General features: G+C 41.4%; 1 protein-coding gene across 1 annotated transcript in view; it reads left to right on the top strand.

The window, feature by feature from the left end:
* Nucleotides 1–11,464: 11,464 nt before the first annotated feature.
* Nucleotides 11,465–22,454, top strand: part of shank2b (SH3 and multiple ankyrin repeat domains 2b) — a 68,392-nt gene continuing 57,402 nt past the window's right edge. Inside the window, 6 exon segments of the mRNA XM_048257204.1 lie at nt 11,465–11,686; nt 13,223–13,426; nt 13,811–13,882; nt 15,792–15,900; nt 17,511–17,662; nt 22,238–22,405. Of these exon segments, the coding sequence (XP_048113161.1) occupies nt 11,492–11,686; nt 13,223–13,426; nt 13,811–13,882; nt 15,792–15,900; nt 17,511–17,662; nt 22,238–22,405 (900 nt within the window). The 5' untranslated portion in view covers nt 11,465–11,491.

Below are 22,454 nucleotides of genomic sequence, written 5' to 3'. Positions count from 1 at the left end.
GATGAAGCCAGGGGCAGGGAGCCCCCCCCCCCCCCCCTGACAAGACGGAAGGAAGATGATGTGGGAGGCAAGCCATGCCCGATGGACATGGACTGCTGGCAGTGGTGGCTGGAGGGGAGGTGGAGGGGATGTCAAAGTTGGCGTACTGAGAAGCAGAAGAAGTGTTAGGTGGAACAGATTTAAAGTGCCCACTGAATTCCTATAGACTAGCGCTGATTGAATGAGTGAATGATCAGATTGCAGAGCTTTCCTGAAAAGTAGGCAAAGCTAAGATTGGCTCCGTGAAAGTATGGGAGGAGTAAAGGCTACGAGTCTTCCTAGTAGGACTTTCACTGAAGCTATCATGTCTTAGATTCCAGTTTTGGAATAAGAAGTGTAAACTCCATACAATCAATGCCCTTGTAATTATCTCTACAAATACCTCAGCAGTCAGCATTCTAACTTATTCTTCACAATGGTATCCTTTAGCCAGTCTCACACAAATGACTGAAAGACACTTCTCCAAAGGTTGGGTTACTCTTTGCGCAGAACATCTCTGAGGGCTTCCAAAGAAACCATGAAGAGAATAATCAAGCTCTAACGTCACAGATGAGAGCCCTGCAGTACTGTATGCAGTATGTTTTGTCATCTAGGACAGAAATGTGGAGCAACAGTGGATTTAAAGCCATTTTTGATTGGTTGATGGACAATAATTTACTTGAAGCCATAAAACCAGAATTGACTTGACTAAAATATTTCATGTGTCTGGACAGTGGGTTTCTCCGCTGCACTCTATCGCTCCATCGGGTTTCGTTAACTTGATATACACGACAGTTTAAGATCTACATGGCACTCAAGAGCAATTTGGAGTTGTCTGAGAAAGAGAGCCTGACGGAGAAATGGCCACTGTTCTCTGGGCCCGCTGGCCTATTTACTGCTGCGTGGCACCTGGGGTGGATGGCTGGCGCAGACAAAGATTCAGGGCAGCGCTGCGCTCATTGAGGCTGAGTGATGTGTCTCTTCCCTTCGCGCTCCCCTGGGCGCCACTGCTTCGGTTCCTCAGCTCGCTCGGCTCGCACAGAGATGTGAGCCTGGCCTAGATGAAAAAAACATGCTCACGCAGTGAGAAGGAGGGCCGCAAATTCATTACGATTCAGCGTGATGCGGCGTGGGGTCGGATGTTTGTGGTTTCAAAGCAGAAAAGAAAAATATATAACCAAGAAACAAAACCACGAAAAGGAAGTTAATGTTATTGTTAATGTTAGGATGTAATGGAACTGGTAATGGATTTAAAAATGTTGGAAAACATTGGAAAGAGTAATGAGTTGGTACAGTTTAAGTATTAGCTTAATTCAGTGGCACCCTCCCACATTAGATAACTGGTTCCAGTTATGTATATGTGGTTTGTTAGTCTGTTACTGGGGCATTATACATTGTACTTTTTGATTTTAAATTGTACAGTTTAAAAGTTCTTACTTTTTTTGCCCTATCCGCATCATCAACGTGGTATCTGGTAGAGCACTAGTTGTTTTCCTCCTGGAGGAAAGCATCCATTCATCATCTGCTCATTCTGTGGCTGAAACTCTTTCTATGGTGTCAAAACATCCCTGCACTGCAAACATCCCTCGCTCTGGATAGAGCTGCCCTATGCAACAATCACTCAGCCTTTAACCAGGCTGAACAGACATCTCACCTGCTGCCTCACATCTCAGGCAAGGGGAAAGCTTCAAAGCTAATCCCTGCCCCTGGGCCAGAGTGAAGTCTGGGAGTGTTTTTGTGAACGATTTCTTGACACATTTTCTAGACAAGCACATGGCATAGTAGTACCCTATCTTAACTAACCTTGTCACCCATGCAAACAGTGCTGAAATATCTCTACCAACACTAACTGTGACTTAGACACTGTCCATGTAAACAATGCTGAGTGAAATATCACCTAAGTTGATGATATTAGTCGATGTGACAGTTGCCATTTTAATCTCAACTTTAACATCTGCATATTTATCTTAAGAATTGACCATTTAATACATTTGTTATTTCTGATGAAACGATGCCTCTCCCCACTTTCAAAAGTACAAAAGGCTTAGACAAATGGAATCAAATGATTCACAATGTCTCAAAATTAGCCTATTCTCTTCTTTAATCATATTTCCATGAACTGTATAGTTTACTGTGTAGTGTGTGTAAAGGTGATTGCTTACAGTACAATGTAGTAAAGGATGGAAGCCTACCATTTGGGATTTTCAGTACGTTGTAATTCCCATGCCATCTTGCTGGTGACCCCAGTGAAGAGTCCCTATTATGGCCCATCTCTGTTCTACTTCAGTTCAATATCGGTTCATGTCACCAACTTCGTCAAATCACATTTAAAAAATGTATGCATTGTTCAATTCTAAAATAATAATTTATTAAAACTTTTTTTATCATGTTAAATGATTTGATGGTTGCATTCCACTGGCATCGATAGGTAGCGAATAATGGAGATGCACTCTCATGACCAAGCTCACACACTAAGGCATTTTGGTTCAATGGTGTTTGATGAGTAGCAGGTGGAGAATAGAACCTTCTGTTCTGGCCTAAAACAATGACCCTCTGTTCCCATAGACGGCTTTAATGGACACTGTAGTGGATTTAAGGCTCGGAGGTCGATAATGTACGCAGACGTAGGGGTCTGTGTTTCATCATGATTTATGTATCCAAATATCTTTCTGAGTCACAGACAATGTAATTGCCCTGCTTCTGCAGAGTAAGACGATCCACCTGGGGGCTATGGATATTAGGAGAGTGTTGAACAGCACATTTCCCATTACATTCACTGTATCAGCAGCAAAGGTTTGAACCAGAAGCCAAGACAATTAACTCCAGCCCTCCGATGTTTTTAATTAAACTTATTCCTCCTCCGCTTGGTATTAAACCGGTATTAACCAACTGTGTGATGGGAGGCATTGACACAAGCAAGCCCAGTGACAGGTTCCACTCTAAAGCAGTCATAAGGGAACCATGCTTTAATTGCGTATAACCCGGAAAAAAAAAGAAAAACACAGAATGCTGAATGCTGACTTCTTTTTGGCTTTTGGCCTCTCTTGGTGGTGTGTTTTTGTATGGGTGGGGGAAGTGTATCTGACAGGTATGATGAATGATGCCACTACTCTCTCTCTCTCTCTCTCTCTCTTGCTTTCTCTCATTCTCTGGTGTCTAGAGCTGTGGTTGTGGTTTTAATGGGGGTAGGGGTACATACAGCCGGGGCTCTGTGCTGAATACATTCATGATGTTGGCCTAGTCAGCTGACTTCCAGACTTGTGTCCCAGATAGATATGGTTTACTCTCAGAGACACATGCACTCAGAAAAGTGTTGGGTCTCCTTCATGCTCTGGTTGTTCAGTCATCTGGATGGCAATTAAAACTAGACATTTATCTTTGGCCATTTGTGTAACAGCTGTTATCCTAGCAAACCACGTACACACCAACATACTTAAACATTTCATGGTGAACACTTTTAAGTAAATGATTGGTTAATATATTATAAGCAATACATCTTTTGGGCTCATTGCCCCTGTACTTTACCTTATTTAAAATGCCATGTTTGGTAAAGTCAGAATATCTGCTTAACGTCGACTAATGGCCTGTCTGTAATAATAATAATATAATAATAATAATATTTATTTATATAGCACTTTTCAAGCATTGAGCACAACGTAATGTAATTGTAATGGCTGCAGGATGGATGGCACCACTTGGAGCACCGGTAGCTGTCTGTCTGAGTGTCCTCTCTGACCTCCTCCTTGGCTGTGCTGTTCCATCCTCTGATCCGTTGCCAGGCAATACAGAAGATAAAGAGCAATAAGAAGGTAAGCTTGACCTGTGTGTCCTTTCACCTTCCAGTGTGAAGTGAGAAACGCAAGAGAATGGGATTGTTATTTTTGGTCATTTCTGATCTATGGATAAATGTCAGAGAAATGACTCTAGTGAAAGAGTGCAATGTTCTCATCAAGATATTACCGAAAAATGCCTAACAATATATCTTTCTGTATTCGCCAAAAAAGTAAGGATGCCCATTTTTTATCGATACAAACATCGGTATTGGCAGATAACAGACAAATTGAGAGGAGAGCCGAGATTGAAACGTGGGATGAATGAAACATTGCAGTTTTCTCTGAGTGCAATGATGACAGACTTCCTTTGGTCAAAACATAGAGCATGTTAACCTCCTATCAGCCCAAAATCTTCCTGTTATGTTATGGTTAACAGTTAATTTCATTAGCGGTTTAATTTTTTTATTATTAAGGAGTGTTTTTCATGTAAAGGTTCAACTTCATGCTTATTCAGTAGATCATTTAGTGCTCCTCACAATCCCAGACTTTCATGTAGCATGCTTGTTTACATGGAAAGCAAAACAGGCTATAATGGCATATGTCTATAACGGGACAATTGAAACAGCTGATCTGACATCGTCCAACCAGGCTGTAACAGCATGTATTTTATATAAGTGCACAAATATGTATAATGTATATAATTAATAAATGTGTTTATACAATAATTGGTAACACTTTACTTGACAGTATCGACATAAGAGTGACATGACACTGTTATGAACACATGACACTGTCATGACACATGAAACCTAACCCTAACCCTAATCCTAACCTCTAACCCTAATCCTATTACCCCAACCCTAACTCTAAACCTAACCCTAACGCTAACCCTAACCAGGTAGGGGGTTGAGTTTTCCCATGTTATCCAATGGAGACTGCACAGGCTGTCGGTTGTTAAGGGCACTTGCATGGATGTGCAAGGGCCTAACCTACGTATAAAACCTAGTAAAATGACACTTTATACAATAGACACGTGATATAAATGGGAAAACATACTTTTCTAACTATAGAAATTTCAGAATTATCCATAGTGCATGATATTTCAATAACTGCGTCATACACACTTCATGATGATGGCAATGAGTTGTTAACAGACATTAACTAAGACGTATAGCCCACCAACAGTCTTCTAAAATCAATCTTTTATCTAAAATAACAACTTTTGGGAGTACCATTTATATGTTGTAAAATGTTGAAGTTGTGAGAAGTTTATATGGCTTAACTGTATGTTTCATTCATCCCCCATGCTGTTTCAATCGTCCCAACCAGGAGGGATGAATGAAACATTACGCACGTCCCACTTTTGCTGTAATAATTCCTGAACGGTTATGTTCAAAGCTGAAAATGCAACTGTATTTGACAGAGGACAGATGTAGGTTGCTAGTGACAGAATATTTGCTTTCAGTGTGGTACGATCGCTTTGTAAATTACGTTTAATTAAAAAGTGTTTTCAACTGTCCCGGCTCTCCTGTCAAATTATCAAAATTTCTGCAGACATGCCTGGCTGGTAAATCGGCAAGGCTATACTCAGCACTGTCTATTAGAGTTTCAGAAGAAGTATCATATACTGTACATATGTTCAAATAGGAAAAGATCTACATTTTAAAAAAAATGTTGAGTCAAATAGCATAATTTAATAATGATTTCCTTTTTTTTCATGAGCGAGAGTGTCTACATTTAGGGTAGAATGAATGAGAATGGAAGTTTTATGGATGTATCTGCCTTCTGCAATAGGCCACTACAATAACAGTGATAATTCAAGTACACTTTTGAGGAAATTTTTTTTTTAAATGTTTATATATCTGTATCGCAGCGGCAACCAGCCAAAATGAGTTAGACAATTTCAGTAAACCAAATACTGAGAGAAATCCAATATTGTGCATCTCTTACCCAAGGTCCTCCTCAGTACTAGTAGTAGTATTGATTACACCTTCACTGGACAGTAATGCCAGCAGAATAAGCATAGCAAAAGGAATAGTGCTGGTTGAATCAACTGGTTTGCTCAGTCCTTTGAGGATGAAAGGGTGCTGTGGAGTGAGCAAGATCAAATGACAAGCTTGTTTGATATGGAGGGAGTGTCAGTTTATAATCCTCCATCCACGAGAGATGAAGGTTTAGGAATATATTGAATAGGGATGCACAATATTGGATTTCTACTGCTATTCAATATACTGATATTTTCAAAGTCATTTTGGCCAATGGCCGATTACAGATGCCAATATTGACACATCTTTTTATTTCCTATAAAGGAATACAATGCAGCTCTTTTACCTTAAAATAAAAGCTTCAAACTCATTTTGATGCTAGAATGACTGCCAGTGTGCCTAGAATGCTTGATTTTGCACTATGTAACATTGTCATGAATAATCTCTGGCGCTTTCTACTAAAATACCTGGCACTCTCTACTAGCCAAACAGGAAGCTTTCAAATGGATGGACACTGCCAGCAGTGAACTGAAATGACCAAAATTACATTAAATTATCTCTGACTGTTTTCACTCTCTTGTGTTGATACAAAACACGGCAGGAGGAGAGAAGCCCAGGTTTAGAGTAGGGGTACAGTGTCCCCATTCAGAATAAACGTGCTGCAGAAACAGAAGAATGCTGCAGAAACAGAAGAGGAAAAACACTGTTAAAGATCAACAGCGAGACTTTGTGATCTGTTTTCAGTATTAAAGAAGTAGTCCACAATCCAATACACTTCAGCTAATTACTCTGGCTCTGTTCAATGTGCATTTATTAAAAAAACAAAACAATCCTGGCTCTGTAAACAGGATGCCAATAAAGTGGCACTGGCTGAAACATGCTATTCCATCATGTCGCTTCAGGACCATAGTAGTCCAGTGGCATAATGAAAATACCGTTACCGAGGTGATAAAAGCACCAAATTTTGCATGGTGTTTCCTTAGGGTCTATAGTGTAATTTTTGCCTAGGAGCCCTCGAGAAAAAAAACTTTGTGACATGTCATATTAGAAGTATATCATTATAAATTAAATACTGTATGCTTAAGTTCCTACACAAAATAAAGTGTTCAAATGAATCCCAAAGTTAACATTTTATATGTTTATTTATGTTTATGAACATAACTAAAGCTTCAATACAAAGTATTAGCAATATAATCTTTATTGGCCCTGTAAATTATAATTTTGCACTGTAAATACGTCCCGGCCTACATATTTTTCTTAAAGGGATCACATATTAATCTTTACTGAAATTCAACTTATATTACAATATATAACAATAAGTGACACTAAAGGCTATATATACTGTTGTTGTGTAATTTATGTGTAATTTATGTTGATAAATCACCCCATCAAGTGACTATCCAAAACACACTAATCCTGTGAGTAGAACTAGTGCTGAGAGACAGACACAGATCTGTAGCTGGAAACCATACAGGTATCCTGTCTCTGCTATATTACAGAGGCTAAGCAAATGTGGCCTTTTTTAGTACTTTGATGGGAGACCTGCTTGGAAACGTATGTTGATGCTGGAAATGGTGGTGTTAGTGGCTGTCCATTAACCCTCTATACCCCAGTGGAATTCTACAACAATGCTTCAGATTCCTGGGAATTCTAAGAGAAAAGGGCAATTTGAGAAACATTTTAAATAACCAAGAATAACTAAAAATCTAATGAAAAGTGTCAATTGTAAGTTTCTTTCAGTTTAAAGATTAGAAATTGCTCTTTCAAATGATATATGATCCATTAAAAATTATATATTCATGTTTCCCATAGACAGCCATAGGCCTACTCACTTACAGTCTCAAAGTGTTTCACTAACAAAAAGTTATAAATATGGTTCACATATTTCTGTATTAGAAGCTGGGAAACACGATACTATATGAGTACTGATTTCATTGAAATAGACTGGCATATCTTGCACTTATTTGGGATTTAGCTGGACAGTGAGCCTTACAGCTAAAAAATGATGAGGATATGAACTAACGTAGGCCATGAAGCATAGCGTATGAAATCGTGACTCATTTGATAAGCATGTCACCAACAACCGGGAATGTACGTTTTGTTTTATATGCACATCATGTTATATAATTTATCTAAACTTGATCAGTTGATGATAATGAACCTGTTGCACTCGTTCACTAACCTTCAACCTATCCTGTGCTAACATTACGAGTCTCAGACTAACGTTAACGTTACATCAGTGAAGGTAGCAAATTAGCAGGCTTTTTTGTAATCACGAAGATGACGAGACATTGGCCTACTTGTATACAAATACATTTTCCTGACATCCATAAGCAGAAAACACAACGGTGGTTCCCGCTTTGGTTATTAGTCAACAAAAACTCATTTAGAGAGACATACATAAGTAGTAGTTTGCAATAACTATCTGTAAGTGGGATAACGATAATGTTAGCTTTACTGTACATGCCAGAAAGGGGTAATGTTAATGTGATATAACTGTAAATAAACCTGGCATGGGTTTATCATAAACTTTATTGTTAATTAGGCCATGACCCATCATTGAATTATGCCTATATTTTGCTGGTGCTAGCTAAACTCAAACTGACTTTCACAGTGACAGCCATACATTTTTTTTTTATGCCAGAGAGGCAGCTAAGTCAGTCATGACAAACGGGAGGATGCTAACGTTAAATTTATTACACTTTCATGTTTTTATTTTGTCAATTTCTTACATCAATATGATCGTCACTTACATCAAAACATGGTGGATGCACATCAATACCATCTCATCTAATGAGAAAAGACGCGGACGCTTGTTAGAAGCCATAACTCCAGAGGCACCGTAAGTCCTCAGCCGGTCAGTCAACAGGCTAAACTCAAAAATACCGGAGAAAAGTCAATAGCGACCTAGCCATTTATGTGTGTCAAAATAAAAGTCTGGTGTTTATTTATCCACTAACGCTGTATTATTTCATGTATGAAGGTTATACTGTAGCAGATGTCTCTTTAAGAATTGCGGCCGGCCGCGGCCGTTACAGGAGAATACAGAACGGCCGTCGACGGCCGCTACGGGGTATAGAGGGTTAAAAGGCACTCTCCTCTCTGGTCAGGATAATATCAACCCCTATTGCCTTTGTGATGTCATGAATACATTTAACTTCAGGAAAGGGCCTTTGAATGCAATGGTGAAACAAACTCCTGACTCACTGTGAAAATTAAAGATTAGGGGGATCCCTGAACCTCTCGCCAAATTCCCAACATGGCTACCTCACTCTCCACCTCAGGCTGGTGAGCATTCTGGCACATAATGGCTGCAATGCATCACCCAGGTGAGTGCTAAATATTGGTGGTGCTTAGTGCAGTACTTTCAGAGCATAGTAAAGCACTATATGTAACATGTTTATATTGTTTTACCCAAGCATTAGTATAAGTATACGTATATACTCTTTTGATCCCTTGAGGGAAATTTGGTCTCTGCATTTATCCCAATCCGTGAATTAGTGAAACACACACAGCACACAGTGAACACACAGTGAGGTGAAGCACACACTAACCCAGAGCAGTGAGTTGCCTGCTACAGCGGTGTTCGGGGAGCAGTGAGGGGTTAGGTGCCTTACTTAAGGGCACTTCAGCCGTGGGTGTGGGCATGGGAGAGCAGTGCTCAACCACTTCCCCCGCTATTTCATACTGGGTCGGGGATTGAATCGGTAACCCTTCGGTTACAAACCCGAAGCCTTAACCAGTAGGCCACGGCTGCCCCCACTTAGGGTGTTTTGGATAGTCATCTACTTGATAGTGTGATGCATCAACATAAATTACACGTATACAAGTATAGTTTACTTGATTTAAATGATCATGGTAACTTTTCCACCTCAACATTAAATTACACTCATTTTAGGAAAGTAATCTCAAAATAAAAGACAAAATCAACATAATTAACAAAAGACAAAAGTATAAGTATATATACTTTTTTGATCCCGTGAGAGAAATTTGGTCTCTGCATTTAACCCAATCGGTGAATTAGTGAAACACAAACAGCACACAGTGAACACACAGTGAGGTGAAGCACACACTAATCCGGCACAGTGAGCTGCCTGCTACAATGGCGCATTTCGGGGAGCAGAGAGGGGTTAGGTGCCTTGCTCAAGGGCACTTCAGCCGCGGGCCACTGGTCGGGGCTCGAACCGGCAACCCTCCGGTTACAAGTCCAGAGTGCTAACCAGTGGGCCACGGCTGCCCCCAAAACTGAGTTACATTTTACACATTTTAAGTAAGGATGGCTGTTAGATTTTACAGTGTATGAGTAGGCCCTATTTTGCATAATGAAAGAGAGGGAGAGACTATAAAGCCTGTCCTAACAAACAACTGATAGGTAGGTCTGCAAAAATAGCACAAAGAGAGGCCCATCACTATGATTTACCTGGCATTTTCTCTCACTAGGTCTCGTCACTTTCTCTCTCGTCACTTTCTCTCACTTTCTCACTCCTATATGTAGACTAATCGATTTTCCACATTAACAAATTGTACTAGCATATTTTGATGTGAAAATGCATGCCCGATACACAAAATGCATACAGGTTGACAGGTCTGTGGCTGTCATAAGCTTAAACGTTGTGATGAATAACTTTGATTAACACCAACGCCCAAACGCCCCCGTTGAGAAACCCTAATCTATAGTTATGGGTTATGAGTTACAACAATGTCAAATCAATCAATAGCCTAATGAATTAAACAATGAAAATGAAGGAAAATAGCAATAATTAACAATAATGTCCATTCAGTCAATAATATTATAACAGTAACAATAGCATGGTCAGATTACATTAAAGAGAATATCAATAAAAACAACATCAATCAACAGCCTAATGAAAATAACCAATATGATATAAACCATAACGCATAAGAAGCTGAACTAAGTGCATGTTAAACAGATATGCCTTTAGACCCCTCTTGAAAGACCAAAAACTATCACAGGAATGGAGACGACTGGGCAACTCATTCCAGTAACATGGAATAGAACCAAAATAACTGAAATTACATCTAGCTGTACTGTCACACACAAATAGGATTTAATGTGATGCAGCCTAACATAAAACTAATGACCAAACTGTGAACTCAGTAGCTATATGAATGACCTAGTCGAATTGAAAAATAAAAGAGGAAACCAAGATCTCATAACATTTTTGTTGCTTTTTAATAATTCCGCCTATATTAGCCTATAGCCTACAGGGCTTATTGAGTTTTTTTAAGGTATAAGGTGTCTTGGAACTCTATTTTACACTTATAATTTGGAAGATCTACTGGCCTGAGCACAAATTAACAAAAGGAAGCTTAAGTGGTCTTAAAAGGCCATTACCCTGAAAGTTTTACTTGAGAGGAAAAAAACAAAAACGTTTTTCATGAATATTGTTTTTAAGTGATTTGACATTAAATTTCAATATTTCAGCTGGGCTCCTAGGCTGTAATCATCCAAGAGGTCCTAAAGAAGCTTCATGTAAAATTTGGTGCTTTTATCACCTCGGTAACGGTATGACTTAATATGTGCACTACCCAACTGGACTATAGGAGGTAGGGTGTAATTTGACTGGCCAAGGATCAGCAACCTTTTGCCAGAATCATGGACTACAGTATGTCTTTAATCTGCATTTCTATAGCACTCAGGTGCTCTCCTCTCGCTGAGTGCTTCCCATGTCTTCCCCAGGGCTCCACTGAGAGATGACCATGCCTCAGAGCCCCACGTCCAGCGAGGAGATGGCCCAGAGCTTCTCCGACTGCTCTGCGGGGTCCGAGTCGGAGAGCTCCAGGGAGGAGCTCCAGCCCATGCCGCGGCCCAGCAGCGGGCGTCTGGACCCGAGCACTGACTCGGACTCGCTGCTGATCTGCTTGGTCATACCCGACCTGCAGCAGTCTGTGAGTATCGGCCGCCCCTCCTGAAAACATGATAATAATGAATGTGTTGGTGTCAAGATCTCAGCAGGGAACTTGAAACATCTGCTCAGAGACCATATCTGGAAAATGTAACATTTATTGGGATTTCTGAGATGGATGTTTATGGCAGGAGTAGCAGGAGTGCCTCAGATAATGTGCAGACAGAAGGTACTTAGCACTGTGAATGGAGATAATCAAGAACCTAACAGCAGTGATTAATGAGATGCTGCAAGATTAGAAAATAAGATTCTAATACAGTCTGTTTAGGTAGAATCCATCCATGTTGTCTTCCTTGAAAACTAGACTGTTTTTGCGCATGCACAAGCAGAGATGTTATTACCCTGCATTTTTGCCTCCTCTGGGATATCATGCTTTAGATGTTTGTTTTTCCAAGGCTTTCTGCTGCAGAAGCTAGAGTCCTAGAGTTTTTGTAAATGCAGTCTTTGTTCAAATACCCTCTTGTGAGCTTCCAGACTTCTATATACACTTTTATATCATAACAGTGGCACAGTTTCAGTTTATAGTAAGCTGACATTGAACACAGGTGTCAGCAGTTGAAATTTTTTCATCAAAGCTGATAGATAATGTCAGTGAGTCATTTGAAGTTGAGAAGAGTGCCTTTGCCCCTTCCTTAATTAATTATATAGAAGACAGCTTTTGAATTCTCAGGAGTATTCAAACCTCTGTCCCCCAATTAAAATCAGTCTTTCTTAATCTGTACAGTAAGTGCATGTTGTACATGACAGGTAGTGATGCCAGCAGTGGCCGGTGTTTCGTTTTGAATTAAGATTTTTTAGGTACAGTCAAAGGACCTTCATAGAAGGAAATGAATAATAAGCTGAACATAACCACTGACAAAGCAGGACTCAGTTTCTCAGCATATTTTTTTAATGAGGATTTTTTCACTGGAAGTGACATTGCTTAGTGTAGTTTAACGACTGTGGAGCGAACACAATCCTACATGCAGAAAACTGAGCCTCATTTTAAGTATTCACACATGTCATGACCTTAGGCTGAGAATTAACTTCTGTGGAAATATGTGTCATTATTTTGGTTTTAAGGTCGCTGTTTCAGTCTAAAAGAAGTGGAGTTTTTGTTTTTGTGACTCAGTCACTGCAGCAAAACAGGCAACCTCTTTTAGTAGGGTCCTCAATTAAGTGACCTGTCCTTTCCTTTTTGTTTTTGCTTTATCAACAGTCGCTGTTTGGGGATTAAAATTTAGCTGGTGGTAAACAAATATGGACAGCAGTAGCTTGTTGTCAAAAAGCAGATTGGGAAAGGCGGTAGCATACAGTCATTTGCATTCACTCTTACGAAGTGTTGTGTAATTAGCTGCAGGGTTGACTGCAGTAAACAAAGGTTATGGAGAGATGCTGGTGGGGGGTGGGATGGGGTGGGGTGCGGGGAGGTGTGGGGTGGGGGGGCTTCAAGGGGTTCCTGAAGCTCTTTTTTCTGCTGCTGTCTAAGCTGCTGAGCCATAAACTGAGACTGACTTGACTTCTTCACTCTATTGAGCAGAAATCCATGCGTTTCAAAGCCGACGCCACAGTGTGGGTGGCAAAGCAGGAGATCCTCTGCACCCTCACCCAGAGTCTGCGGGACGTGCTCAACTACGGGCTCTTCCGGCCGGCCGTGGACGGGCGCGAGAGTGGCTTCCTGGACGAGGAGCGGCTCCTCCGGGACCATGCCCTGCCCACCAACAAGGGCATCCCCACTCTGGAGGTAGGGTCACTCATTTACCTGCAACACTCTACATGCTTGGAGTGAATGCTCAGTAATGAGGTGCCATGCTTTATGCTATTATGTATGTCAGAATGACTCCTGATTTTAAATGAGATATTTTCCCCACCACCCTCTGCTGAGCACTAACATGAAAGAGGCTTGTTATGTTTTCATTCTTTTTGACTAAAGCTTCCGAGGCTTTTGTAAATCAGACCCCTAATGTACACAGCAGCAGGGGGGCTTTAAGTTTTCTGTCTGTACGCCACATGATGTAGTGAGTCTGTGCGGCGCCATGAACCGCTGGTATCTGCACTTGTGATGAGTAGCTAGAGCGCTGCATCCCCACTAATTGGCCCTCCTGCTCTGTTTTGCATTCTGTTGAAGTTTCGCTACAAGAGCAGAGTCTACCAGCAGCCAAATGTGGATGAGAAGCAGATAACAAAATTGCACACTCAGGTGAGTTTTACGTCTGTTTACCTGGGTGGAGGATTTTGATGCTGTTTGTATTGCACACTGTTTGTGTGCATGGATGTTTGGTGTGTGTGTGCGTGTCTGTGTGTGTGAAGAACCATGTTTTTGGAAAAGTTTATGTAGAACTTCAGACTGCTAGAACATTCCCTAGTTCAGCAGTGCGGCGCATGTCAGGATGTGCTGTCACAGTGAATCTCGTGGTTGGTCATGGTGCTGTTTAGCTGTGTGGAACATCATCAGGGTTGTGTGGGGGCAAGCTGAAAGAGGCAGAGAGACTTTGGCAGCTGAATGTCTGTAACAAACTGAGAGGAAATGAATTCCAACAGTAATACCAGCACAGCATGAATTAATGATAAAGAGCAAAGGCCTGGAATATTCATGTACCTCTTTTCAACTTCCTTTTTCCTCCTCCCTCACTTGCCTTTTTCTCTAGAAGCGGGGTAGCAGATCTCAGGTCAGCTAAAGGGCTCATATTAGGAGCCAGTGCAGGAACAAAGGCCCCGTGCTGCTGATGTTTCATCGGGGAGGCACACTAATTGCATATTTTCCCGGTGTCGTATATACTGGTTGTGTCAGCTGATCTGTTCATTTGCTCAGGGATCTGAGGGCCGGTAACACAAAACAACTGATTGAAATGGTTGGAGGCCATGGCCTGCTCTGTAGTTTTGACATCTGCCAACTTTGTGCCACCACTCAGATACGCAGTGTAGTCCTTCTCCCTCAAAGAATGTTATGTGGGTTACGTAACACTGATGTCCAACATTCTAAAATGATATCATACACTGAGACTGTAAAACACAAGAGGACATGCCTTTCCACTTACGTCCCCTGCAGGTATGTGAGGGTAATGGATTTATAGACATATACTGCATACACTCGAGTCCTCTACAGTAAATTATTAAAGGCTGGGTTTTCAGTACGTTCTAGTGTGTGCCAAGGGTTAAATAATGTATATTTCCCTGCATAATGCTGCGCTTATGAGTTTTTTGACACATGTACTCTGCATCTGCGACGACTCTCCCCAAATTCCAGTTTAGTACATCTGTTCAGTTGAAAATGTGTTTCAGTTGAAAGTGTGTTTGTGTGTGTGTGTGTGTGTGTGTGTGTGTGTGTGGGGTCTCTCTCCTTCCTAGAGGCAGCTGTGCTCGCTCTCTCTCTCTTTCTCTCTCTCTCTCTGATGGCGCTGTGCTCAGGGAGCTGCTCTGCTAGCTATTTTTATCCGGCCTGGTAAAGGCTGCATGTGTGTCCCTCAGAAACTACATGAGAGAGAGAGAGACAGAGAGAGAGAGAGGGATAAGGAGAGGGAGGAAGAGAGAGAGAGGAGAGAGATAACACTTATCCAACATTAATCCGGCTGTCATGTGCCATAGCCACACTATTCCATCACTGTTCCATCACTCTTCTATCATCTATTCCATCACTCTTCGTGTGTGTGTGTGTGTGTGTGTGTGTGTGTGTGTGTGTGTGAGGGGTCTCTCTCCTTCCTAGAGGCAGCTGTGCTCTCTCTCTCTCTCTTTCTCTCTCTCTCTCTGATGGCGCTGTGCTCAGGGAGCTGCTCTGCTAGCTATTTTTATCCGGCCTGGTAAAGGCTGCATGTGTGTCCCTCAGAAACTACATGAGAGAGAGAGAGAGACAGAGAGAGACAGAGAGAGAGAGAGAGGGATAAGGAGAGGGAGGAAGAGAGAGAGAGGAGAGAGATAACACTTATCCAACATTAATCCTGCTGTCATGTGCCATAGCCACACTATTCCATCACTGTTCCATCACTCTTCTATCATCTATTCCATCACTCTTCTCGCCTCTACAGTACGTATCTGTCTCTCACTGTCTCTCGCTCTCTTTATCTCACGCTGCATGTGTCATCTCTTTCAACACTCCCTTTTATGCTTGTCAGGCAAACCTGCGGAAATTCACGGACTACATCCAACAGCATCACCTGGACAAAGTTTCCAAGTTCCTGGAGAAGGGCCTGGACCCCAACTACCACGACTCAGAATCGGGTGGTATGAGACCCCACTCCCCACTGTGCATGTTCCTGTGAGGCAGTAGTTCAAAGCTTGGCTGTATGCAAGAAAAACATGCGCAGCCCCATCTTTAAAGTAGCCTTTGTGACCTAGATACATTAGCCACTGGCATCCCATATGGGTCAGAATGAATTATATCCCACACCACAAATTAATTACGAGGAACCCAAACACAGCATACTCTGCAAAACCACGGTTCCATAGCTTCCATATCACTCACCTTTTCGGAGGGCATGTAGATGGAATTTCTGATCAGATTGGTGCATAGCATTGATTGAATCATGCAAATCTGATGAATGTTGTTTAGCTATGCATGTGGAGGAAGCCCTCTACCCAAATAAAGGAATACATTCTCAACAAATATTTGCTAACCCTTTAAGAAAACAGCAAGGTGGTGAAAGTTTGCCATGGCTTTCACTGGTCAAAGACGTCGTGTTGTCTTTGAAATCCAAATTTGCACAAGTGTGGACTGGCGGGGGACTCGGGGAGCTCTGCCTGGTTATGCCTCGCTTCCTAATTGATCCCGCGAGGATTATCGATTCAGCAGCTGTGGTATTTGAGCCCGCCCATTAAGGGCTAAATCTGCTCCGAAAGGGGCTCTGACGACGTTTGGCAGCTAAAGTGTTTAATTGAAACCCCCCATGGGGCGCTGGGGCTATGGTCGAGCGGCACTTTCATCGGCCGTGGCAGCCGGGGTCATCCGGTGCCACGCACTCACAGATCCTTGCCTCCAGGCGCGCATGTCTGCTTTGGATGCACGGCCGCTGCTCTGCCATCCGCCATCCTGCACTGCCCTCAGCTGCGGCTCAGATTGGCCTGGTCACACTCCACGGATGCACACTCGGCTGTTTTAACGCAGACTGTTTCACAGGAGAAAGAAAACCCCAGGAATATAAGAGCATAGACCACCTATATAGAGCAATCTTATTCAGATATAGAAGTAGCAATACATGTATACATAAGGTACTCAGAAGTATTCTGGAATATATTTGGTTTGAAAATCATTATTTTATATTTTCTAGAATAAAACAGCAAAAGCATGCTGTACATTTTAACAAAACAAAAAACAAAACAAATAGTGTATACTATCAGAGCTCTGTTTCAGAACTGACAAAATATTAAGAAATCGATATTGATTGTGGTAATAATTATTTGCAATACTTATAGACGGAATATACATTAAATACACAATTAAACAATAATTGAATTCAATAATACAGTATAGCATAGCAATATCAGTATCCTTTAACTAAAATACTAAAAGTACCATATATTGTAAATGCGTTGTTTTTGCCTTTATCAGTTTTCTCCATTGTAGCCTTTTCAGTTCAGTCCATCTTTCAGCCTGTTTTTGTTCCACTGCTTTTCCCTGACTTTGAGCACCTAATCGGTTGTTATATAACAGTATTCCCCAAGGATAGTTACCACTTGAGAACTGTCATTTTACATAATTTTCTCTAATCTTCTGCCCAAAACCTTAACAAATGTTATTAATTCATATGAATGTGTCTATGTAATCAGTCAACTGATGCTGCTGGTGGGTTAAGTATTTAGAGAGGTGGTTCTGACTGTAGACTCTGTTTCCACAGAGACACCCCTGACCCTTGCAGCTCATCTGGACAACATGGTGGAGATCATCACTGCTCTCAAACACGGAGGCGCTCACCTGGACTTCCGCTCCAGAGATGGCATGACCGCCCTCCACAAAGCTGTCCAGTCCAAGAACCAGATCACACTGAAGGTACCACTTCATGTTACGTCAGTGCAGCAGTGGCAGAGGTGGCAGAGAAGTGTGCAAGCCCCTTTACACTGATCCGCTGCCATTTGTTTACTGCACAATGGAAGAGCCTCTTCATTACACATGTTGGATCAACCATGTAGCTTAGACACACAGTCACACACACATGCTTGGAGGGAGAGCATCATGAAAAACTAGAGAATGTAATTCCAGGGAATTACGAGTGCATGAAAATGACGCTAGGACAGACATGGTGGTTGCACAGCTTAATAAAAGTTGATAGTTTAAAAGTAGACAGTTTAAAAGTTGAATGTAGATTGGGAGTTGATCACACTAGTTGACTGAAAAGCCCAGGCTGCAGTTGTGGGTAGAGGACACAATTGGCGGGAGTCATAGCTGATGACAACTGACAGTTGGATTGGCTGAACAGTTAAATAGTTGGATATTTTAAATGGTTCAAATATTTCATAGGGAATTATTGTAGTGAGGACTTTTATTTTGAAACAGCTTTGGGCAGAGGAAACAGTTGACGGGAGTCATAGTTGATGACAACTGACAGTTGGAATAGTTGAACAGTTAAAAAGTTGGATAGTTTAAATGGTTAAATAATTTAATAGGAGATTATAGCAGTGAAGACTTTTATTTTGAAACAGTTGTGGGGAGAGGAAACAGTTGACGGGAGTCAAAGTTGATGACAACTGACTGTTGCTAGAGTAGTTAAGGTGGTTGCTATGCTGGTTGCTAGGTTAATGATGTTGGTTGCTAGGTTTTAACTGTGAATGTGGTTGCTAGGCTGTTACTAGGGTACTTGAAGTCGTTGCTAGGTTGTTGCTAGGGTGTCCATGGTGGCTACTATCATAAATAAAGGAGTTACTACAGTGGTTTGCTAGTATAATCATCTTGGTTGCTATGGAAACTGACATAGATGCTTAATTTCAATGGTTGCTAAATTGTTTGCTAGGTAGGTGGTGTTTTAATATAGTAGGCTAGAGGCATAGTTGATGATAACTGACAGTTGGAATAGTTGAACAGTTAAATTAGTTTAAATAGTGAAATTATTTAATAGGGAATTATTGTAGTGGAGACTTTTATTTTGAAACAGTTGTGGGCAGAGGAAACAGTTGAACAGGATCTGTAGTCTTAAGAGAGCCAGATTGTATGCTTAAAGCCTGAGACAGACAGTTGCTAGAGGTGGCCGGAACCATAGAGCTGGTACAGTAATAATAATAATAATAATAATAAAGCTTTATTTGTATAGCACCTTTCATACACAGAATGCAGCTCAAAGTGCTTTACATTTGAAGCATGTAACACAATAATAGTCAGTCAGTCATTATCAATCACTTTTCTTTGCTGTTTATGATATACTCAGAAACATATCAAAAATATAGAAAATGACGTCATAAGACTGGCAGCCTTAACCCTCTTACCCCTCACAAGCACGCCATATGGCAACTGTGGCAAGGAAAAACTCCCATATTCCAGGAAGAAACCTTGAGCAGAACCTGACTTAATGGGGGAGCCCATCTGCTTCTGGCTGGCTAAACCCTCCAATAGTAGCAGATGTAGAATAATCTGAAAATGTAGTCTACAGGATAAGATGAGTTAACTAAAAGCTTTCCTGTACAGGTATGTTTTCAGATCTTTTAAAATATTTACTTTCGCCTGCTTGATGTACAGAGGCAGGGTGTTCCATAGTTTGGGGCATAATGGATGAATTTTTTTCTCCACTTTGTTTGTGGAGCACTTTGACAGTATATTAAAAGATTCTTTGGATGATCTAAGTTTCCTTTGTGGTTTAAGATATTAAAAGGAGATATATGAAGGTGCTATGCCATTCAGAGCTTTGTAAGTAATTAACATAACCTTAAAATCAATTCTATAGGAAATAGGGAGCCAGTGCAGTTCAGCCAACACAGGGTGATGTGTTCTCTTCTTAGTCTTAGTTAAAAGTCTAGCCCAGAGTTCTGTATGAGTGCCAATTTCTTTAGATGTTTTTTGGGAAGACCAGTGAAAAGTGCATTGCAGTAGTCTAACCTGCTAGTGATAAAGCGTGAATTAGTTTTTCTGCATCTTGTTGAGTTAAAGGGCCGCACTTTGGCAATGTTTCTCAAGTGGAAATAGGCTGTCTGAGTAACTTTACTGATATGGGACTTAAAACTTAACTCTGCATCTAAGATGTCCCGCCCATCCGCTAAACCCCCAGTGGACCTCTAGATTGAAAAATCGTCAATGCAAGTGAATGTGAGAAAATAATTATTTTCTGGCTAACATCTCGCTAACATTAACTGAGATGCTAGTTTTTGTAACGGCAGGAATAAACACACATGGTAACAAAAATATTCGAAACATGTCTAGCTTCACTCAACACATTAACACTATGATACAGTGTGATTGTAAAATTGTATGGTTCACTGTGTTCAAAGTCGATCTTAATAACCCTCTACATCTCGACCAACTGATGGTTGTTATGGGAAACTAGTTAGCTGTCGTCTAGCGGAAAATTGTAGTCCACAAAGTGCTCTCACACAAAGTTTAACCGCATCAAACTTCTACCCGCTCAATTGTAGCAATCTTTACACGAAAATTTATATCAAAAATTCACAGACAACATATGTTCACATTCATGGCAAAATTCAAACGGGACCAGAAAATAATTATTTTCTCACATTCACTTGCATTAACGATTTTTCAATCTAGAGGTCCAGCGGGGATAGCGGAAAGGGCGGGACTTACCAGCTCTATATGGCTCTGGCCGGAACACTTGGCATAGGATTCTAAGTGCCCTATTGTGATGCCATAATCGCCAATGTTAAGTCTATGGGGAAATTTGTAATAGTTTTTAATTAATAGTTCAAAAAGTATAAAAGTTACAAATATGAAAAATATATTCCACACCTTTCCTTTTGAATGAATGAAGTTTCTACATTATATGGTCGAAGCCGCATTAAACGCGGAAAAAGCGTTAGAAGAAGAATAAGAAGAAGAAATCGGATAACCGTAGATTGCATTTTCATGCACTCTAATAAATGCCCCATTAATATTCTGTTTCGACTCATAGATAGTTCATACTCTGAGGGACCACTTCAGTGGCTTGACGGTTCTCATGAGAGAGAGAGAGGGAGAGAGAGATAAACAAAGAGAAAGGGTTTTCTTTCTTTCTTGATCAAAGAATTCTTGCATTAATTAACTCTGTTTGCAATTGTTATTAGACATAAATGCTAATTTAAAGCCAATTAAAGCCAAATAGAGTATAATAATGAACTGTAGTAATTCATCATGCAAATAAAAACACAGTTGACAAATGCCTAAGGCATGTTTGTATCCCTGCATTGTCAGGTGAATTCATATTTTCAGACCCCCTTCACCAGTTTGTGTCAAAATAAACATAAAAACTACTTCAAGACAAGGTTGTTTACTTTTTAATAATCTATGTAAAGACTTTTAACAGACCACGTTTTCCGGCTGGACTATGGACTGTATTGTGAACCTGCAAAGGAGTGTAAATGTGAGATGGAAATTAAGTGCAAACCTTTGGTGTCACCAAGCTGTGCACCTGTCACAGGTGTGTCAGGAAAAGTAGATTGCATTGTCATGAGTGTCCCACCCATCAAAGTCCAATGGCTGAGGACAACGGCAACATCAGTGGAGGCATGTTACAGTTCAGTGTGACAGATAGTGACACTATCTTCTAAGTTACTAATTGCTGTTAAGGGACAATGAAGGGGTGGAGGGGTGAAACACATGAGAATAAGCACATGAGAAGATCTCAGCTCAGCTTGCACGGATTGACTCTGGAATGTCTATGGTAAGACCAGAATATGGTGAAAATGGGAACCAATTGGATCCCTCTTGTTTTATCTTGGCAACAGAGACAGGTGCGCACAGGTCGAGTTGGCAGGTAAGCATCAGTTTGGAAATGCCTCCCTTTATGAAACCAGCCCAGCTGTGATTGGGCTCCTGGCCATTGCACCACCACACGGTTGCCCAGGCATGCCATGGGACTCGGCCTCCACATCTCCGTCCAACTGAGCAGAATTTGGATGTAGCGAAGGCCTCATTTGGAGAAGAGGCCTGCCATCACCATTATACAAGAAACAGCCAGAAGGGACCAGAATCTTCGGGGTGCATCTTCCAGACCTTGTTGAGCCTGTGCCCCAAATGTGTTCAACATGGCCTTGAGGCAAAAGGGCTGTTAAGTGGTTGAAACTAATGAAGGACAATCCTCCTTCCTGTACACAGTGTACTACTGTATGCTATGCATATTCATTTCCTGAGGTGAAATATTGATGTTCTGGTGTCGCAAGGGGCAATGACTTAATCCAAGAATTTGTAGGGAGAGATCTCATCCGTGCTGTGCTTGTTTACTGCAGCAAACAGACCTTCATCTTCTGTCCCTGATCACTGGCCTGCAAATGGAATACAGGAAAACGGCAGCCCATGGGAAATCTTACAGATTTGTTTCTCCGTTCTTCCTCTTTTCTCTTCTCTTCTCTTTTCCTCTCTTCTCTCACCTTCTCTTCCTCTTCACTTCTCGTCTTATTTCTTTCTCTCCTCCTGTCTCTGCTCCTCCCTCAGGCTTTGCTGGAGCTGGGGGCCTCTCCAGACTATAAGGACAGCCAGAGCCTGACGCCGCTCTATCACACGGTGCTGGTGGGGGGCGACCCCAGCTGCTGTGAGCTGCTGCTGCGAGCCCGAGCCTCTGTCTCCTGCCACGACGAGAACGGCTGGCACGAAGTCCACCAGGTGGCACTCTCTCACCTCTCACACTCCCCCTTACTGTCTGACAGCCTTC

The sequence above is a fragment of the Alosa alosa genome, chromosome 11 (assembly GCF_017589495.1).
Source record: "Alosa alosa isolate M-15738 ecotype Scorff River chromosome 11, AALO_Geno_1.1, whole genome shotgun sequence".
Classification (NCBI taxonomy): Eukaryota; Metazoa; Chordata; class Actinopteri; order Clupeiformes; family Clupeidae; genus Alosa; species Alosa alosa.
The sequence above is the reverse complement of the archived record's forward strand: the minus strand, read 5'-3'. Positions and strand labels throughout refer to the sequence as shown.